We start from the raw sequence: 20,746 nt of genomic DNA, 5'->3' as shown, positions 1-20,746 counted from the left end.
ACGAGAAAAGGATCTTTTCACTTCTACAGATGTGATTAAAGCATATTTATGCATTTTAAAATGGCACCTATATTTTCTTAAAGCACCTTTGCAATGTTTTTAACTTGTAAGTCTTGGTTAGTCAGAGAGCACTTTTACAGTTAAAAATATTCTTGTACAGCACGACCTCTCACCTGCAACACCACTAATTTCCTTCACACTACAGTATCAGTAACTACTTTCATGGAATTTTCTCGTCTCGTCCTTTTCCTCTAGTGCAGTAGTCGGTATCTGGTAACTTAAACAACGTGAACAACAACAAACGCTAAATCATTATGGAATGTTCTCATGTAATATTTTTTCACAATTCATATTGATGAAGGTCAGGTGCAGCTTCCTCAACTCTGGATGGAGCTCTAACCTCCTCTAAAATCATATAGCATTAGCAAAATAATGTCAAGAGTGGTATCTCCGTGCAAGAGGTTAAGAAACATTTTCATTTCCATTTGAAACTTGTAGATCGACATCATGAGAAAACCATGTACCTCCTCTGCAGTTCTGTGGAGTGCATGTACTAATCAAGTCAAGTGAAGCATGGCAGGAAATAAAACTAACAGTTTTTGCATTATTTTTTGTGAAAGAGGCAACTTACAGCAATTTCTGTGCCTGCTGAGCAATCATATTACAGTACGGTACTTGTATTTTTATATTGGTGTTCATTAATTATTCTGCCTTTTAGTTATGCAGGTAAAGTACAATATTCCCATTTTCACTAACATGATAATCTGCCTTGGGAGTTATATGTGGAGGTAGGTGGGTGAGAGAGATAAGATAAGGCAGTGCGCCACAGTCTTGTAGACAATTAGTCTTGTGATATCTGTGGTAACAGGCAGTGCCTCTTCACCACTCGCCTCCGAACAGGTAAGTTGCACTAATTTAATGAAGTTACCATGAGCACATCTGAGGATTAGACATTAAAGTCAGGACTTGTGAATCTAAATGGTATCATTCCTAAATCAGTCTTCCTTTATCTTGTGGAAGTCAGAATCACACACTCCCTTCCTCTCTCTCATCTGAAACCAACAAGCAACTTTGGGTGATTTAAACAAATTTCCACAAGCTCTAGATATGGGAACGAGAAATTAAAGTAATTTCTCAATTCATCTGGTAACAATAATCCTATCATTGGAAAGACTCCTCTCTCATATATGCAGCATGACTCTAGCTCCATAAAAAAAGTCATCATATCGTTACCAGCATTTTGTTATGTGACATATATAGACCTAGAAACTTTATTCGAATATGTAAGTACTGTACTGTACAAGCAGAGAATTAGGCAGAAAGGACAGGGACAGTGATTCCTGTGTGGCATGGTGACACTATCGTATGTTATCTTAGTGTAGATATGAATACTGTAGTTGTGAAGAGTATCTGAAAATTACTCTCTGGTCATATTCATCCAGCCTGTTTGTTGTGTGTTATATTACTGGGAATGTGTGTTCATGTGAACAAAGCCTCGAGCAGTGATTTCACTTATATTTTTGTGAGACAGAAGACATGGGAGGAAGATTATTCTACTTAACAAAGTAACCTTGAGTGGCCCTCTCTTGAGATATGATTGTGTATGTTGCTCAAGTATTGCCTGTAGTAAGCCTTGATTGCTTAATTTTGTATGCAAAGTGAACTGCCATAAAGAGTTGTTAATCTATATGGAAACTGACAGTCATTTACTTTCTTTCTGATTATTATTCAATTTTGTAATGACTAAAATCTCCCCGAGTTGTACCGTCAACCAGACCCACAGACCTGCTCCGATAAAGTACAGTAATATTTTGGAGGGACCATAAGTTCCTTGTACTTCTTCACCTGCAGATACAGTATCTTTTAACAGAGCCTAGGTCTTAAAACTCATGGCAATACTGTACTCATCCATTGGTGAGGTCATCATGTCAGAGTATTTATGAGATTTTTTGTTCACTGTACCAGTTCAAAAGTACCTTGCCTAAAGGGTTGTCTAAACATAAACTGTGGCTCAGGATGCACCTACATCACTGCTGCAGGCACCAATCAGAAGGACACCTCAACATGCATCATGATCACAAGGTCTTTCCTCATACCTGGTGCAGTAATGAGCATCGTATGATCACAAGAACATCACGTATGGAGCTCCAACCTAAACAGAAGTGACCAACTCTTGCCTCACCCAGCCATCAGAAGCATAACTGAATCAAATCAACCACAACCTATTTAACCAGATTTTACATGACCATATGGACTTATATCTATTACTATACCCTTGATATGTTCAGTAATTTATTATTCATAAACTCAAATTTCACTTATGCACCTCCTCTGAGTTCTGAACACTAGATTATCACATTCAGTTATTATAATTTACTGTTGTTCATTGCGTAAACAGCTTTAAATTTTCATCTCTAGTAATACTGATGTTTCAAGTCTCAACTTTGTGCTTACGTCTTTAAGATTTATTCCTTGTGTTGCGTTCAAAGACTCGGTCATGACTCCACATATACTGCAGAATCTTTAATTTTTTCAGGCGGGTTTTCAAAAATCAAGTTCCTCGACTCGAGTATTAATTTCACTGCTTTTCTCCGAGTACTTTCAAATATTTCCACCGCTGCCGTGTAACAAGTCGATGGGCTAAACGAGCATAGACCCGAGTGTTCAGGAGTACAGGCAGAGGCAGCAACAACAGGAGGCGAAGATTGATATAATGACAACAAGAATTTCAATCAAGCATGCAAGAAGTAGCAGTGAGATAAACAAGCAGAAGCAGGGGAAGGAGTGAGACAATCAAGCAACAGGAGACACAAGCAAGCAAGGAGGAGGCACAAGTAACAAAGCAGGAGGATGGTGGAGAAGGAGGGAGGGAAGAAGAAGGAAGAGGAGGAGGGAAGAGACACAAAGGCCAGGAAGCAGTTCATGTGTTGTCTACCTCCATCACTCACACTAATGACTGACTGAATCCCTAAACTTCCTTCTCCTCCCCCACCCTCCCTCTTCTCCTCATTCTCCCCTACCCCCCTCGTTATTCCCTCTTTCCCCTTCCCTTCTTCCTATTTCCTCTTTTTTTCCATTCTTCCCCATTTCTCCCTCCTTCTCTTCCTCATTATCACTACCCCTCTTGCTTCTTCCCTCCCTCCTCCCTCCTCCTTCCCCCTTCCCCCCCTCCCTCCTCTTCCTCCCATTTCCCTCACCCCCCTCCCTCTTCCTCCTTGCCAAACACTTTCATCATGGATATAAATCAGTGTATTTTACTTCACGTTTCCTTGGTGGAGATAAGAGTTTAGTGTAATGTTACCTATGAGCGGGAACCGATATCTTTGACTTCACGAATAAGAAAACTCAATGTAACCTGGACCTAAGGATAGATTGTTTTATTTTACTACAGTTTCAGGATAACAGAACGAAAGATGATATTTTTATTTTGTTTACTACAGAAGAAAACCAACTTTTAATATAAATTAATAATGGAATTCAATAATTAACATTTTATTAACTTGAATTCAACCACACATACGCAAGGTAGACATGACACGCACTCACAATGTAGAAATACAAACAAGGTAGTAGCAACACACACGGTAGACGCAAAACACACAAGGTACACGCAACACACACACACACACAAGGTACACGCAACACACACACACACAAGGTAAGCCCAGCACACACACAGCCAACAGGAGGTGACGTGGTCGAGGGTCAGTCAGTCAGCTGTTGAAACACTAGACTAAGAGGGTCAGGACTACACACATGCCACCTGCTGCCGAGTCCACACAATATAACCCCCTCCTAGTGACTATATAACCTAACCTCTACTTTACCTATTACACCAGAACTTAACCTAATCCAAACTAACATAACTAAAACTAAACCCAACCTATTCCAAACTAACCCCACCAAAACCTAACCCAACCAAACCTAACCCCACCAAAACCTAACCCCACCAAACCTAACCCAACCAAAACCCAACCCCACCAAACCCAACCCAACCAAACCTAACCCAATCTAACCTATTCCAAACTAACTTAACCCAACCAAAATCTAACCTAACCTAACCAACATGCCCACCACTAAGAAAAGGTCAACAGGTAGAAGGTAACAGTAGACAGGAACAATGACAGGAACTAGTGTAGTACTGTGTGTTGTTCATCGTCTTGTGTAGGCGAGGACGACTGAGTACCATCACGTATTGTACTCTGTTGGGAGAAGGGTAAGGCTGTCAGGAAGCGTGTGTGAGTGAGGGGCTGACTGTGTGTGTGAGTGAGGGGCTGACTGTGTGTGTGAGTGAGGGGCTGACTGTGTGTGTGTGTACAGTATATGTGTTAGTGTGTGCATTGATTTATATATGTAAGAGCATGCATGTGTGTGAGGCTGTATCTGTGTGAGAGAGAGATAATAATTCACGTCTTCCTCTGATGCAGGAAGAGATAATGTTTATCTATTGACCAGATAACATGATGCGAGTTTGTGTGTGGAGTAGGGCGGCACCCCTATGTTGTAATGCACACACACACACACACACACACAGCCTACACACACACACACACACACACACAGCCCACACACACACACACACACACAGCCCACACACACACACACACACAGCCCACACACACACACACAGCCCACACACACACCAGCATCTCTCTCACACATACAGTCCCCTCTCTCTCTCACACACATCTCCCTCTCTCTCACACATACAGCCCCTCCCTCTCTCTCACACATACAGCCCCTCTCTCCTCTCCTCTCTCTCTCACACACATACACACAGCCCCCTCTCCCTCTCTCTCACACATACCCCCCTCTCTCTCTCACACATACAGCCCCCTCTCCCTCTCTCTCTCTCACACATACAGCCCCCTCTCCCTCCCTCTCTCTCTCTGTTGTGCCCACTAGAGGTCAATAGGTATACCGCTAATCTACCAAAGGTGCTCAGGACTATCTGTGGCAAGTCAAGGTCACACAGGTACAGTGCAGTACTCCTGCAGACAGCACACACAGCCAGGCAGCTCACCTCAACACCACCAGGCTCAGGTAGATAAATTGATAGATAAATACCTAGATGGGTAGATAGATAGGTGGTAGTGGTAGCAGTGGTGGTAACAGGGTGGTAGTGATTGTGGTAGTGGTGGTAGTAGTGGTGATGGTGGTAATAGTATAGGGTGAACAAGGGAGGGGGGCCGGATCCGGGTCAGAGGAACCTCACTGTCTGTGTTGCTACCGCTCTGTAGGGTGAGAGGGAAGGGGGCAGAGAGAGGGAGGGTAGGATGGAGAGATAGAGAGGGAGGGAGGGACAGAGAGAGAGGGTGGGAGGGACAGAGAGAGAGGGTGGGAGGGAGGGAGAGAGAGGGAGGGAGGGACAGAGAGAGAGGGTGGGAGGGAGAGAGAGAGAGATTTGTATGTACGTAAAGTTGTATAGGTTAAGATAAGCTAGGTTAGATTAGTGACAGGTTAGGTTAGTTTGAAGTTACATTAGTGTTGGGTTAGGTTAGTTAGTTAGGTTAAATTAATGTTAGGGATATACAGTTCGGTTTGGGAAGACTAGAAATGGTTAGGTTAGATTAGGAAAGGTAAGGTAAGTTAGGTTAGATAAGTTAGGTTAGGTTAGGTTAGGTAAGGCTATTATAGGTCAGCTCCATGATCTTGTTATGCCATGTGTCGCCCCTACCTACCTGCCTCACCTGTTATGCGTCCACAGGTATGAGCGACTTGTTGTTCACACCTGTGGCGCCGGAATAATCACCCAACACCTGGGGAAGAGGAACACACACACACACCTCCGGCAGGTAACCACAGGTGTTAAAGTCGTGCGTTGGGGTTAAAGAGTGACTGATTTTATAACACCTGAGGTAAATGAAAACAAGATTTATAACTAGAAAGCTGCAGAGATTGAATCCATTACGACAAAATTTTATTATTTTTCATTAATTCACAAACAACGCAAAGTATACAGGTGTAGGGATGGATATTAGCACAGGTAGGGTAGGGTAGGTTTGGTTAGCACAGGTATACCAACACCGCCCAGCCCAGCATCAAGGTGTATTATTAACCTAACCTAACCTTGACTCCCGCCCCATACTTGAACAATGGTAAGGTGGTGTTAATCCCTCCTTATACCTTATGAACCGTGACCAATAGTGTGTTACCTTACCTGTGATCACCACCTTACCTGTCATCACCACCTTACCTGTCATCACCACTCTTGTGCATTATGCAGAAGACCCGACAGCCGCACCCTTATCCACTACCTCCTAAGATGTCCCCACACACAACGCTTCCGTGACGCCTGCTGAACCACCACTCCACGACCCCCTGACGGAGACACGATGATCCTCCCCATACTGGCCAGATATTTTGTAAATAACATTGATTATGTGTTAAAGGAATATCCTTCCTTCCTTAGGCTTTAGTAAGCCCCTTTATAATATTTATACTGTATATACTTGTCACACTTGCCAGATGCTTCTGGTGTCATTGTACAGGGGTACCTAGTGACAGCACTAGGATCCCGCTTCCTCTATCAAGGAATAAACAATTGAAATTGAAATTGAAAATTGTCATCACCACCGTAAACGATAAACATCACAGCCCACCCCCTCCCTCCCTCCACACAGCCTCTCAATAAGACTCTAGACTCATTACTTCTCCTCTTAATCAAGTGTTAAGAGAACGTATCGAGATAATCTATAGTATCGGTGTAATTTGGGCGCCATTGTATAACTCAATTTACGAGGCCAAATATAACGAAGGAAAGTGTGAGATGTGGAGGGGTGGTGACTAATTACCTTACCTTACCTTACCTAACTTTACCTTACCTCACCTTACCTAACTTTACCTTACCTTACCTAACCTAACCTATATCGCAGTTATTAGGACAGGTGATAGATAGATAGGGTTAAGTTAGGTGCTGCCTACTTGACCCTGCAACCGTTCTCATCATTGCCACCAAAAGACTCCATGCTATACGCCGCCGCCACACACGCACAGTGCATAATTCGCCACGCACCACCGCTGTAATGCACTCAAATCACTGACCACAACCACACGCACCACCATCAAGCTACGAACAATCTCACGCACTGCCACGCACTGCCACGCACCCATAAACCACAGAATCATCAGGAAGTAAAATATCAGTAGCAACACCAGCCAGTATACAGTAATTACTAACTTTCTTCCTTTACTGAGACGAATGACACACATACGATCTGTGGCGGCCTTCCCAGAGTCAGACGGGTCCAGTCTAGTAGTGCTTCAGGAAAAATAAATAAATAAAAAAATAAATTCACCTAAACTGTTAATATGTGACAATTCCTCTAACTGACCTTTTAATCATCGTTAGGTTAGGTTAATGTAGAGTATGTTACAGGTGATGTGCGTGTGGACCCTGTACTTGTGAGAGACTGTAGGCTGTTAGGAGAGCCGCGTGTGAGGACCAGAGAGAGACAGAGAGAGAGGATAACTTAAATATGATGAGATGACGGACACATAAATAACAGTGGAGACAAATGGGGGGAAGGAGAGGGGGAGCGAGAGGGAAGGGAAGGGGAGGGGGAGCGAGAGGGAAGGGAAGGGGAGGAGAGCTGTTCATATGACTAAAAAAAAAATCTGGTTTTGCCAAATCACTTGGTCCAAATATCAGCTTCCTGGTTGAAGAAGTGACCGAGATGCCCCCCTACCACTTATACCACACTCACACACACACACTCATATCCTGGGGTACTCGCTTCGCATGGCACCTAGAGACGGAATGAGAGAAGAGGGGTGTGTGTGAGGGAATGAGGGGGAGGGGAGGGGTGAGGCAGATACAACAGGGAAACAGCATGAGGATGATGAGGTGAAGGGAAAGACTCCAGTTCAAGAGTCTCAGAGAACGACTGTGCCCTCTGGACTGTGTGGGTGTGGGGTGAGACGGTCACATCCTGCTATTGCTTGAAGGATGCCTCGAGGATTCCAGGTTTTGTGTTACCAGGTAGCAGGGGATGGTAGTAGGGGCCCCTCACCTCACTTACTATGCTGTGTGAGAGAGAGAGAGAGAGAGAGAGAGCAGGGTGTGGGAGGGAGTGAGGGAGGCAATGAGAGAGGGAGGGCCGGCGGGGCGGGGGTGGAGCGAACGGAAGCGAGTCAGTGTGTTGTTGACCGTGGTGGTGGTGAGAACGTGAGTGTAGCTCCACATTGACCATCATGAGACAGCTGCCCCATGAGACCTCCGTTCCCCAGGTGTGTGTGTGTGTGTTGCTCGCTGCTATACCGTGTTCCCGCACAAAACAGATTTATTTAATAACATTATTTATTCTAGCGTTTGTTCCGTTAGACGTAAATATTTGTTCTGTTCTGTTTTGACGTAAAAGTTAGTGACCTTTCGTATACTGATTCTAATTGCGTCAGTAACTAACAGTATACAGTACTCTGTTTTTTGTACCCTGGTAAACAAGACATTTAGTGTTTTATGTGGAGATTTTACCGTTAACAGTAACCGTTAAATACGTTGTTTAACTTTAGAGTGGACAACCTCTGCTCTTGTGACATATGCACACTCTAACTGTACAAGTGTGATGGCTTTAGAGTTTACACAGTTAACAGTTTATTATAATCTACGGCAGTCTTTATTTATCAAGGTAATCTAAGTGTTTATAAGGGTGGTGGGAGGTGTTGTGTTTGGTGGGTAAATGAACCGCTGTCGTGATGTTGAATAAGTGAAGGTGACGATGGTGGTAGTGGTGGTGAGGTGATGGTGATGGCGGAGGTAGTGGTGATGGCGGAGGTAGTGGTGGTGGTGATGGCGGAGGTAGTGGTGGTGGTGATGGCGGAGGTAGTGACGATGGTGGTGATGATGATGATGGTGGTGGTGGTGAAGGTGATGGTGGTAGTCATGATGTTGTCAAGTGCAAATTCCCGTAAGCTGTGTCAGTCCGGGCTGGTCAGAGGGTTCTGTCAGCGAGAGTGTGAGTCAGTCAGTCAGTCAGATTCAGTATTGGCATCCATAGAGCTGACTAATTCACATAAAAATTGATTATTGGTGTTGTGAGAATTATTATAACAGATGTTGTTGAGGGTGATCACTGAGGTTATTACCGAGGTGTTGTTGTTGTGATTGTTGGATAATTGAGGTTATTATTGTTGTAGTTGTGACTGCTGGATTGATGTTGTTGTTGTGACTGGGGCATATATGCAGTTAATATAGGGTTGACTTGTGGTTGTAGATCACTGTTAGAGAGAGAGAGAGAGTGTGTGTGTGTGTGTGTGTTGAGGCAGTATGGAGGAATAGTGTTATTCTAGTCAAAGTTAATGAACAACAGCTGCTACTTAATGCCGGATCTCTCAGCCTTGGAGACAGAGAGAGAGAGAGACTGTGTAGGTAAAAAAAAAATTCAATAATTACACCACGTAATAGAATGAAATACCACAAGTACTGACCGATTGAGACCACACACACACACACACACACACACACACACACACACACAAACTAATTAAAGAATCGTTAAGTCTCGTCATCTCGTTTATTAACTTAAGAAACTGTGCTGAATGCCATGGTCGTGTTTACCTCTCACCCCTTCCCCTATATCCCGGACTGTTTGAACTTTAAGACAACTTTTAGAGCCGCCAGCGATAAATAGCGATCATTTTTGTTGTAGAGTTAATAGAGTGACTTTTTACCTGAGTTGTCGTTGTGTCGTCGTTAATGTCACCTTCATGGTGTCGTGGTGAGGCAGGAAGCAACTCTGGTATTTTAATCAGAAGGAGGTAAATGTTACAAGTGGATCACGCACACACACACACACACACACACACACACACACACACACACACACACACACACACACGGGCACTCTTTATACTGACACCAACACGCAAACACACACACACACACATTATATTTGGTTGGGTTGGTTTAGGTTAGGCTAGAGTGGATCAAGTTAGGTTAGCTTAGGGTGGGTTAGTGTCCCTTCACGGGTCAATAAGGGTTTAAATACACCCATAAGGACTCACTAACACGAATGACGTCAACCGTGAACCCATAAACATAACCTACATTCTCTCTCTCCTTCCTTCTTTATCAACCTCTGTCCTCCCCCCCCCTCTCTCTCTCCTCTCTGTCTCCTATCTCTTCTTCCTCCTCTCTCTCCTCCCTCTCCTTCCTCTCCCTCCTTCATCCCTCTCTCCTCCTCTCCGCCTCATATAGTTCCTGTTCCCTGACTGACATTTGCAGAGACAAGGTTGAATTAAAGCCACCACAGCCCGGGAGTCACTGCTTTACTACGACCCACGCCCAACACCACAACAACCTCACGCCCACCACGACCCACGCCCACCACCCACGCCCACTCACAACCCACGCCCACCACAACAAACTCCATGCCCACCACAACAAATCACACCCACCACAACAACCCACGCCCACCACAACCCACGCCCACCACCACAACCCACGCCCACTACAACCCACGCCCACCACAACCCACACCCACCCCAAAACAATGACATCCATCCGTGAAGGAAAAACAACACCATTATATACCTGTAATAAAATGCCTCATTACAGAAACTGAGGTAGAGCGAGAGAGGGGGGGAGAGAGAGAGAGGGGGGTAGAGAGAGAGAGAGGGGGGTAGAGAGGAGAGAGAGAGGGGGGGGTAGAGAGAGAGAGAGAGAGAGGGGTAGAGAGAGAGAGAGAGGGGGGGCAGAGAGAGAGGGTAGAGAGAGAGAGAGAGAGAGAGAGAGAGAGAGGAGAGAGAGAGAGGGTAGAGAGAGAGAGAAGGAGGGGGTGTGATTGCCAATTCCGGAAGGTCAGGGACAATCTATGTGTTGTGTAAGATCAATCACGTTGGTAAATTGACCCCCCACACCTAGTTGACCTCCCTTCTTGTACAATATACTCTCTCTATACTGAGTCTCACATTATTATACATACATACAAGATAGACAACTCCCTCCTTCACACACACACACACACACACACACACAGAAGGTAATAATACATTTGTTCTATTAACCTGTTCTCCTCACTTACATTCGTGTTGGGTGCAGAAACCTGAAAGAAAATGAAAAAAAAATTACCATGACGTGGTATGAAAGTGACAGGAAAGTAACAGGAGAGTGACAGGAAAGTAACAGGGAAGTACCACGGCAGCCTAACACAAGGAGGATGGTCCACATAATAAAGTGATAATAACAACAACAATAATAACGTCACTTCATGGAGTTATTTAATGAACCGATAACCAACAAAAACAGTGATACTTAAAAAAACAAAAAATCCGCGTGGCCTTTTACTCAAACATCAGTCTATGAGGTGAAGGACTGACTCAACACATGTGGTTCAGGAGTGTCTAGGTGTATCACAAGTGCCTCCTGGGTGTAGTGACAAGGGGTGTGTGGCGCAGTGTTAACTCACTCAAGCTAGATTGATTTACTGTACTCTGTCACCTGGTTTGATCCTGTTCCGGTAGCGGGGGGTTATTATTCCATGAGTCAGGTATAGGACCAGACACCTGTTATATACCTGTAATTAGTGGTTATGACTCACTGACACACTGTAGTAGTAGAGAATTCATCATCACCCGGTCCATCCATCCTCTCTCTCTCTCTCCCTTCCCCCCCTCTCTCCCTTCCCCCCCTCTCTCCCTATCACCCCCTCCCTCATCCCCTCTCCCTCTGATCCCTTCTTCCATTCTGTGTGTGTGTAGCGTCACGTCTAGTAGTGGTGGTGGTGGTGGTGTAGTAGTGGTGGTGGTGGTGGTAGTAGTGGTGGTGGTGGTGGTAGGTAACAGTGCTCCTGCGGTGCAAACAATCCGGGGAAATTGTGGTAGGTATCCAGGTTAAGGGAAAAGCGGTAATTAACGACAACAACAACAATGCCCTTACGTCATGAGAGAGGGGGGATGATGCACATAAAAAGAGGGAGACAGATAGAGACAGACACACACAAAAACAACAGAGAGACAGACAGACAGAGTAACCAATGTCCTGTAACCAACAACAACAAAAATAGAAAATAAAAATAAATATATAAATAATAAAAACATCCAAAAACATAAATCCCAGAAAAAACACAACAATACACTCACAGGTACACACACACACACACACACACACACACACACACACACACCCTCCGTATCATTTTGGCAGTCATGAAGAAGAGAAGGACAGGAAGAATGATGTTTAAGTGACGAGGTGAACAACGTGTGTGTGTGTGTGTGTGTGTGTGTGTGTGTGTGTGTAGTGGCAACAGATAACCTCCTGCACCACCTAGTTTCTTATGGTGTTGTGTCTACTGCTGAAGACTTCTCTCTGTGTGTGACTGCTGCTGAAGGTGGCGGTGAAGGGGGGGGGGTGTTAGGTGGTGATGTCCAGGTACCTCCCCCTTCCGCTCCTACACACACCACCACCACAGCCTGACGCACCAACAGAGAGAGAGAGAGAGAGAGAGAGAGAGAGACCCTAGCTTATTATAAGGTAAATTTCTCTCCCCCTGTACTGAGTGAGAGCTGAGAACCTATCTAGTTCAGGTCACTTTATCTTGATTAAATCCAGCCATTTACTCCCACACCTCTTGACTCTCCCCACACACACGTTAACCACTCCTTAAATAAGTGAGTGAAAATAATAACAACTACACATCGTTAATTACAGTTATTAGTGGGGTCAATTTCCTTAATATTAAAAAGAATAACACCTGGATCACCTGAAGATTAAACACCCTAGTTTATTTTACCGCGTCTTCAACAATATTACCCTGGACAAGAGAGAGCTATAAGGTATGCTGTTTATACTTGGCGACACGTATAGTCAACATGAGACCCTGTGAAGCCTGTGCGGTGTTTTTTAAGTAAGAGTTAAAAGGTCAAAGGTCATTAGAGTTTTGTATGTGCCGCCACCTGGAGTTGAGTCATCATATACAATGGCGGCAGTTTGGTCGTTTAGGTGATGGTGATTGTGTCCATATCACCACACATCATCACTATCACCACAAACCACTTATTTTTTTTTTAACGTGGCCTCCAGCCTCCCCCAATAGCCACACCTTCGCCACCATTTATTTACCTTAATATTAAATATCCTAATACATAAGAAGCTATCCTATCTGTGTTAAATTAGTTGAGCCGCAGATCTATGCGGCATTCAGTGACTGTAGCCTCATAGTCGATATCTGCAGCAGTTGTCGGCGTAGGGGCAGAAGCTCTCGTTCCCCTGAGGCAGAGCAAAGCCGACCGAAGGAGAGAGAAGGACAGTCGACATCTCATCCAGGCTGTAACGTAACTTCTGGGCTGCTGCTTCTGTTCGGAGATCACCTCCGCGAGTCTGGCGTAGAAACATCTTGCACTTGGTCCCATCCCACCCGAGGTTGTGAACACTAGAGGAGTGAAGCTGCCTTGGTCAACGTTTTGGATTCTCTCCCCATATGCCCTTATCTTGTCGTTCTCGTTCCTCCTATGTGCACCATACATCATCACACACCACACCACACACACACACACACACACACACACACACACACACACACACACACACACACACACCACACACACACCACACACACACACACACACACACACACACACACACACACACACACACACACACACACACACACACACACACACACACCACACACACACACACACACACACACACACACACACACACACACACACACACACACACACACACACACACACACACACACACACACACACACACACACACACACACACACACACACACACACACACACACACACACACACACACACACACACACACACACACACACACACACACACACACACACACACACACACACACACACACACACACACACACACACACACACACGTCACCGCCCACAGCAGGAAGCGCTTCACTAAATTATGATAATTTTCCCATTCACAGTGACGAGGAAAATAACAGATGGGGAGAGTCTGTAGGTCACTGGCTACAGCCCCGCCATTATGACCCTTTGTATACAACTGTTTACCTCCCGCCCGGCCCGTGTGTGTGTGTGTGTGTGTGTGTGTGTGTGTGTGTGTGTGAACAGGATATTACCCAAACAAGTTCGCCGATTCTGATGACACTGGACAAAATGGCAAGATAATTGTATATGAAACACCTGCTTTGTAATTGAACAGGTAATAAGGTCAGAGGTCAAGGCCACAGGTGAGAGAGAGAGAGAGAGAGAGAGCTAACGGACGTAATATAAATGCCAAGTGACCTACATATATTTACAACAAGATTGGCAACCTACACCATGGATAAAAAATGTGTGTGTGTCTGTGTGTAATGGTCAGCATCCTCGCCTCGTAAGCGAACGGACCCGAGTTCGATCCCCGGGCAGGGTGAAACTATGGGCAAGTTTCTTTACGCCATTTGCCTCTGTCTACCCAGCAGTAATTGGGAACCTGGATGTTAATCGATTTGCGGATCGTATTCCGGGGTAATGGTTTGCCAGTGCAGTTGGCAAGCTGTCCAGTCTTCTCAGACTATTCCGTGACACTGGGTCACGCAGCTCGTTAACTCAGGGTGTGGTTGTTGTGTTGGCGACAGCTTCTACACCTTAACAAATTCACGCCGAGGAGTCCCTTGGGCCGGCCATCCTCGATTTCGAGGGGCTTCCATTATTATTATTATGTATGTATGTATATGAAGACTATAGGTTAATGAAAAGGTGTGTTGTGTATGAGAAAATATTCCATCACGTGAATACATTAGAAAAAAAGCAGACAACTCCCTATTTATGTAAACAAACAGACAATATTGTTTACCACACGTGAAGACACCAAACAGGATGCAGTCGGGAGGATCTTAATATTTATTTTTTTATTCACGCGTTATGAGGATGTTGCCAAAGCCGCACCACTGACCAGTTATTATGATGCTGTGAAGGTCTCGTGACGTACACACACACAAGGCCAGATTCTCCCCTCTCACTGTTCCAATAGGCCTCCGAAGCATTAGTATTGGGGCCGCAGGTATTACTAGAATCTCATACTTGATCATTAAGGGTTAGGTTAGCGTCTGGTTTATTATAACTAGGCCCTAATTCTAAGTGTTAGGTCAGGTCAAGTTATGCTAGGTCACATCAGGTAGGGGCCCGTTAGGTTAAGTTAGGTAGGGGTCCACTAGGTTAGGTTAAGTTAGGTAGGGGTCCACTAGGTTAGGTTAAGTTAGGTAGGGGTCCACTAGGTTAGGTTAAGTTAGGTAGGGGTCCACTAGGTTAGGTTAAGTTAGGTAGGGGTCCACTAGGTTAGGTTAAGTTAGGTAGGGGTCCACTAGGTTAGGTTAAGTTAGGTAGGGGTCCATTAGGACTGGGTTCCACTTGCCCTGTGACAGTATACGGGTGCAGGAGTGTGTGTGCAATAATGCGGCGCTTAATTTGCAACATCAGAGGCAACACCTTCAACACTGCAACCAATCATGTGTGTGTGTGTGTACAGGCCTCATCATACCTAGTGTAGAGTATCATACCTGTACTAAACCAATACCTCTGTTAGGTTAAGGTAATAGTCCCCCTACACCTGTGCTCGGCATCTAACTCTTTGAATCTGAATTGAAGAGTAAGTGATTAGATTACAGAAGAGGGCCGGGTTAAGGTAAGGTGGAAGAACAGGTGTAAATAAGGTAAGATAGGTGTAATTAGGGCAGGTGAGATGTCAAGTATAAAGTATATGTGTAACTAGAACAGGTAGACGGTAACAGGTACGTAACTAGGACGAGTACAACATAACAGGTACGTAACTAGGGCAGGTGGGGATAACGGGAACGGGGAACGTGCAGGAAACAGCAGGATCTAACACACACACACGTAGCCAGGACAAGTAACCTTTACCACACTTAACTGTATACCAGTTCTCACCCAGCCTCCCTCCCTGCCTTCCTCTCCCTGCTGCCTCTTTTGCCACTGCCTCACTCCCTTCCTGCCTCTCCCAGCTGTGTACCTCCCTCTCTGTCCTCCTGTGTTTCCTCCCTATGCCTCTCCTCACTGCCTCCTTCCCTCATTATTACCCGCATTCTCCTCCCTCCCCTCCCTACCATCATTCCTTTCGCTTTCTCTCTCCCCCTACCCTCATTCCCCCACCTCTCTCCTTGCCGTAATCTACACACAAACACACACACCAGGCATATATATGTACAGTGTGTGTGTGTGTGTGTGTGTGTGTGTGTGTGTGTGTGTCAGAATCCCTACAAGAAAGGTCAATCAAGGTGAGGAGGCCTTAGTAGCGTTCCTCCTCTTGTGTCTGTTGCTACACACGCACTATAGGGCTCAAGGTCTTATACTGAACATCTTTTGGTGACGCTCAGTGGTCGAGGTTGAACACTGAACATCCTGAGTCATGTTAAAAATGTTCTAAGTCACGTTAACGTCTTGAGTTATGCTTAACCCACACACTTGACGCCTCCTAACCCACACACCTGGCGCCTCCTAACCTATGAAGTGACACACACACAACAACACACCCGGAGCCAACACGACCATCTAGTGTACAGTAACAGTCAACTACTAAAGACCGCTCGCCTCTCCTCCTGAACCACGAACCCCCGAGAGATTCAGACTCGTGAACCCGAAGCCTCTATGGACAGAATAATGTATCAGTTTACTATTATGATTATTATTTTTTTATTATTGTTATATTTATTGTTTACTAAATGTCATTGTCCTTTCTCTTTACTCCCTCCACGTTGACGTCACGACCTATAGCTGCCGCCCAAGATGAACGGGAGTAAGACCCCATCAGCGCCTCCAGCAGACGAGATCACCAAGGAGATCCGTAAACTGAGCTTCGATGACAAACCTTCCACCAATAAGGGTCTGTTACCCCTCACCCTCACCTGTCACCATCCCTCACCCTTACCTGTGACCCACCCTTACCTGTGGTCCACCCTTACCTGTGACCCTCCCTTACCTGTGACCCACCCTCACCTGTGGTCCACCCTCACCCTTACCTGTGACCCACCCTCACCTGTGGTCCACCCTCACCTGTGACCCACCCTCACCTGTGGTCCACCCTCACCCTTACCTGTGACCCACCCTCACCTGTGGTCCACCCTTACCTGTGACCCACCCTCACCTGTGGTCCACCCTCACCTGTGGTCCACCCTCACCTATTTTATATATACATACAAAAAATTGGAGCATAATAAAAAAATATATTATAACAACACTAATAGTAAACATCAACGTAAATAATAATAATAATAATATAATAATAATGTGTCACTGCCGCCCTACAGACACCAAGCCACAGGACCAGCCCTCCGCCACCCTCCCCCTCCCTCAGGACTTCACCGTCAAGTACCTGGGATGCCGTGATGCTGGAGGCCTCTGGGGCATCAAGGTGGGTATCAGGGAATCAAGGTGGGTATCAGGGGATCAAGGTGGGTATCAGGGGATCAAGGTGGGTATCAGGGGATCAAGGTGGGTATCACAAGGGTCATCACTGGACTTAAAGAGTTAATCTAAGACCTCCGCACAAGCTCAGGTTCACGAATATTCCACAAAGTCAGTTTTAACTCTACTCTCACAGGATCACGTCGAGTCCTTAAAACAAAGTCCTACATGTCTGTCTGTCTCCCCCTACAGCACACCAGGAAACCCGTAGACGAGATGGTGGCGAAGGCGAAGGAGATGAAGCCCGGGGAGACGCTGCCCTTCCTCAAGCTGACGGTGAGCGACAAGGGCGTCAACATCTCCGAGATGCCACAGAACGTCAACAAGGCGTTCGAGGGCGGCTTCTACAACATTGACGTCATCAGGTGAGCGACTTACTTCTCTCTCTCTCTCACCGTTATCCCTGATCATCTCAGTGTGTACACCCTCTGACAGGTTATACACAACAGCTGCAATACGTCCTCCGATTCATAAATGTATAATATTAAGCAGGAAATAACCACAACGTTCATTCAATTCACTTGTTTTTTTTTTAACACCCGAGCTTCCTGTAACATGTATTGTTGTCCTTGAGTGTGTGTGTGTGTGTGTGTGTGTGTGTGTGTGTGAGAAAACAGGACAGTTTATATTTTTTATTTTGTTAATGTATCAGTTTCGACTAAATATGTTTATCTCTCCTCGTGTGTGTGTACAGCTACGGGGTACAGGACCTGGTGTACACGCGGGTGTTCGCCATGATCGTTGTGAGGGAGGAGGCAGCCACCAGCCTCAAGACACACCACCCCTTCCAGTGTCACGCCTTCGTCTGCGACTCCCGCCACAACGCCCGTAAGCTCACCTTCGCCCTCGCCCAGGCCTTCCAGCAGTTCTCCAAGGAGGTGAGGTGACGACGCCATTAGTACTAACAAACCATAGATACATTACAGCTTTGACTTTACACGGATTCAAATGATGGTGATTTATAGATGTACTGTATTATATGTTTCTCTCTCTCACTCACTCGTTCCCTCTCTCTTTCTTCCTCCCCCTCTCTCTCTACCCCCCCCCTTTCACTCTTTCCCTCTATACCACTAACCCCTCCTTCCCTCTCTACGCCACTAATCCCCCCTTGCTCGTCCTCCAACAGGTGAAGGGCAACAAATCCGTCAAGAGGCCCAAGAAGTTCGCCATTGATCTCCGCTCACCTGAGGAGATCGAGGTTGACCTTAAGGAGGCCGACTCTGAGGCCTAGGAGAAGAAGGAGTAGGAGGTAAAGACTCAGCGAAGGAGAAAGTGAGAAGATGGATGAGAAGAAAGTGAGAGGAAATGAGGAGGTGAAGAGAGGAAAGTGAAGTGATGGTGAATATAACAGTGAATATTATAGTGTAAACAATGTGAATGAAATAGGACAAAAATAAACAATGAATTAGTGACAAAAATGAATGAAATAATAAAAGATAATAATATGATAAATAAAAACGTAAAGAAAAAAATAAAATACCACAAAAAGAAAAATATATATTATAAGGATATTTTTTAAGTGATGCGAAGATGATAATGACAACGACAATAATAATAATAATGATGATAGACCAATAATAGTGATAAAGTAATATGAACAAATAAAGGAGTAGCTAGAAGAAAAAGGACGAATAACAATAATAATGATGATAATAATAATAAAAGTAGTCACAGTAGATCACTTTACACCCACCATTATACTAAATATGACAGACATTCTTGAGTGATTTGAGAGAGAGAGAGAGAGACCATCCCCATGATATTCACAACCCACTTTATCCCGGGTCATACACACACACACACACACGCGTACATAGAACCATACATACATACATACATACTGTTAATATATATTGCACATACATAGACTACTCATATACACATAAGTACACACATACTGTACATACATACATACATATATAGGCTACTCTTTCTCTCTCTCTCTCTCTCTCTCACACACACACACACACACTGTCTATACCTGCCACCACCACACCTGTAATTACGAGCACCAGTGTCGAGGTAGTGTCAGGTGACCATTTAGTGCCATCATCATCATCACTCATACCTCTACTACTACTACCACCACCATCACCACCACTACCACCACCATTTGCTGTATCAACCACTATCAACAACAATCAGTGGTACCATGAATGACCCTTCCACGACTACTACTGAGAACCACTACCATTATGGCATCTACCACTCCCCTTACTACCATAATTACTTCTCCATGATCCACCCTAATCACAACCATCATCACCACACGAGACTGTTACCATTACTACCATGACCCCACACCATGACCCCACACCATGACCACGACAGCTACACAAGGACCCAACAGCAGAGGTCTTCAGGAGAGGGGTGTCGCTGTTAGTGTCTTCAAGAGGTCCCCAATTAACCAGACTAAAGGTGGTGTAGAAGCTGATCAAGCTGCCTTCCCCCCACTTCCTTCCTCTCTGAAGCTTGGGTCGTATAATCCAAGCTGGCGTGAGGGAGGAGGAAGAAGTAGTGGGAGGAAGAGGAGGAGAAGAAGAAGAAGGAAGAGGAGGGAGTTAAGAGGATAAGAAAGCCCCAACAATCGACGCCATGCAGGCCAAATGTCAGGTATAGATAGACACAACAGGAGTGACTCAAGACAAGGAGGAGGACTCGATAAGGGCCTCGACGACCTCCTCCTCCTCCTCCAGGACACGACAGACGCCAGAGAACACGAGGCATATACCAACCTACCGTAGGCATTGAGGACGATGTGAACGAGAAGACAAAACCTAAGAACCAGATAAACGAAGGCACACAGGGAGAGAAGCACCACAACGGTACCAGATAACGTCATGGTTTAATGTTCATGACGCCTTGAGCCACGACGACGACGATGTGTAGAAGGGGACGTGGCGTGGCAGGAGGAGGAGGCAGCAGCGATGAGGATGGACGACAAACAGCTGGCTGGTGAGTACACAGGAAGTAGGTCACGAGACATTGCCTCCATTTACCATTATTAACTCACCTGCTTGTCCCGTTACCTTGGTTAGGTTAATGGCTCACCCATACGTACAGGTCCTGGTGAAGTCCATAACTGTATATATTATGTTCTGATGTTCATAATTAAGTTATTATTCATGTTTTGTGTTCGACGAGACAACTGGTGAAGTGTGTGTGTGTGTATGTGTCGGACCAGGTGATCAAGCTGTGAAAGTACCGCCGGTGAGAATGCATCTATGTGAATAACTTAAGTTACGACCATAAACAATGTAATTTCTATCATAACTAACTCTCTCTCTCTCTCTCTCTCTCTCTCTCTAACCAGCAGGCAGGTAGTTCACGGTAAATAGCTTGCGGGTG

At 45.3% G+C, this 20,746-nt stretch overlaps 1 protein-coding gene across 2 annotated transcripts; it reads left to right on the top strand.

The window, feature by feature from the left end:
• Positions 1-810: 810 nt before the first annotated feature.
• On the top strand, positions 811-19,925 carry LOC121876319 (low density lipoprotein receptor adapter protein 1-like). 2 transcript variants are annotated; one of them, XM_042381375.1, is made up of 6 exons: positions 811-900; positions 16,709-16,817; positions 17,242-17,345; positions 17,591-17,763; positions 18,093-18,276; positions 18,525-19,925. In XM_042381375.1, exons 2-6 carry the CDS (start codon positions 16,721-16,723, stop codon positions 18,627-18,629), a joined length of 663 nt encoding a protein of 220 aa, XP_042237309.1. In that variant the 5' UTR covers positions 811-900; positions 16,709-16,720; the 3' UTR covers positions 18,630-19,925. The 2 variants fall into 2 exon arrangements, with proteins under 2 accessions (XP_042237309.1, XP_042237308.1); XM_042381374.1 differs by lacking the exon at positions 811-900 and adding an exon at positions 8,139-8,229.
• Positions 19,926-20,746: the final 821 nt, after the last annotated feature.

Source organism: Homarus americanus, unplaced genomic scaffold (genome assembly GCF_018991925.1).
Source record: "Homarus americanus isolate GMGI-L3 unplaced genomic scaffold, GMGI_Hamer_2.0 scaffold34921, whole genome shotgun sequence".
In the NCBI taxonomy this organism is placed as follows: domain Eukaryota; kingdom Metazoa; phylum Arthropoda; class Malacostraca; order Decapoda; family Nephropidae; genus Homarus; species Homarus americanus.
Note: the sequence above shows the minus strand (reverse complement) of the source record. Positions and strands in the feature narration are given on the sequence as shown.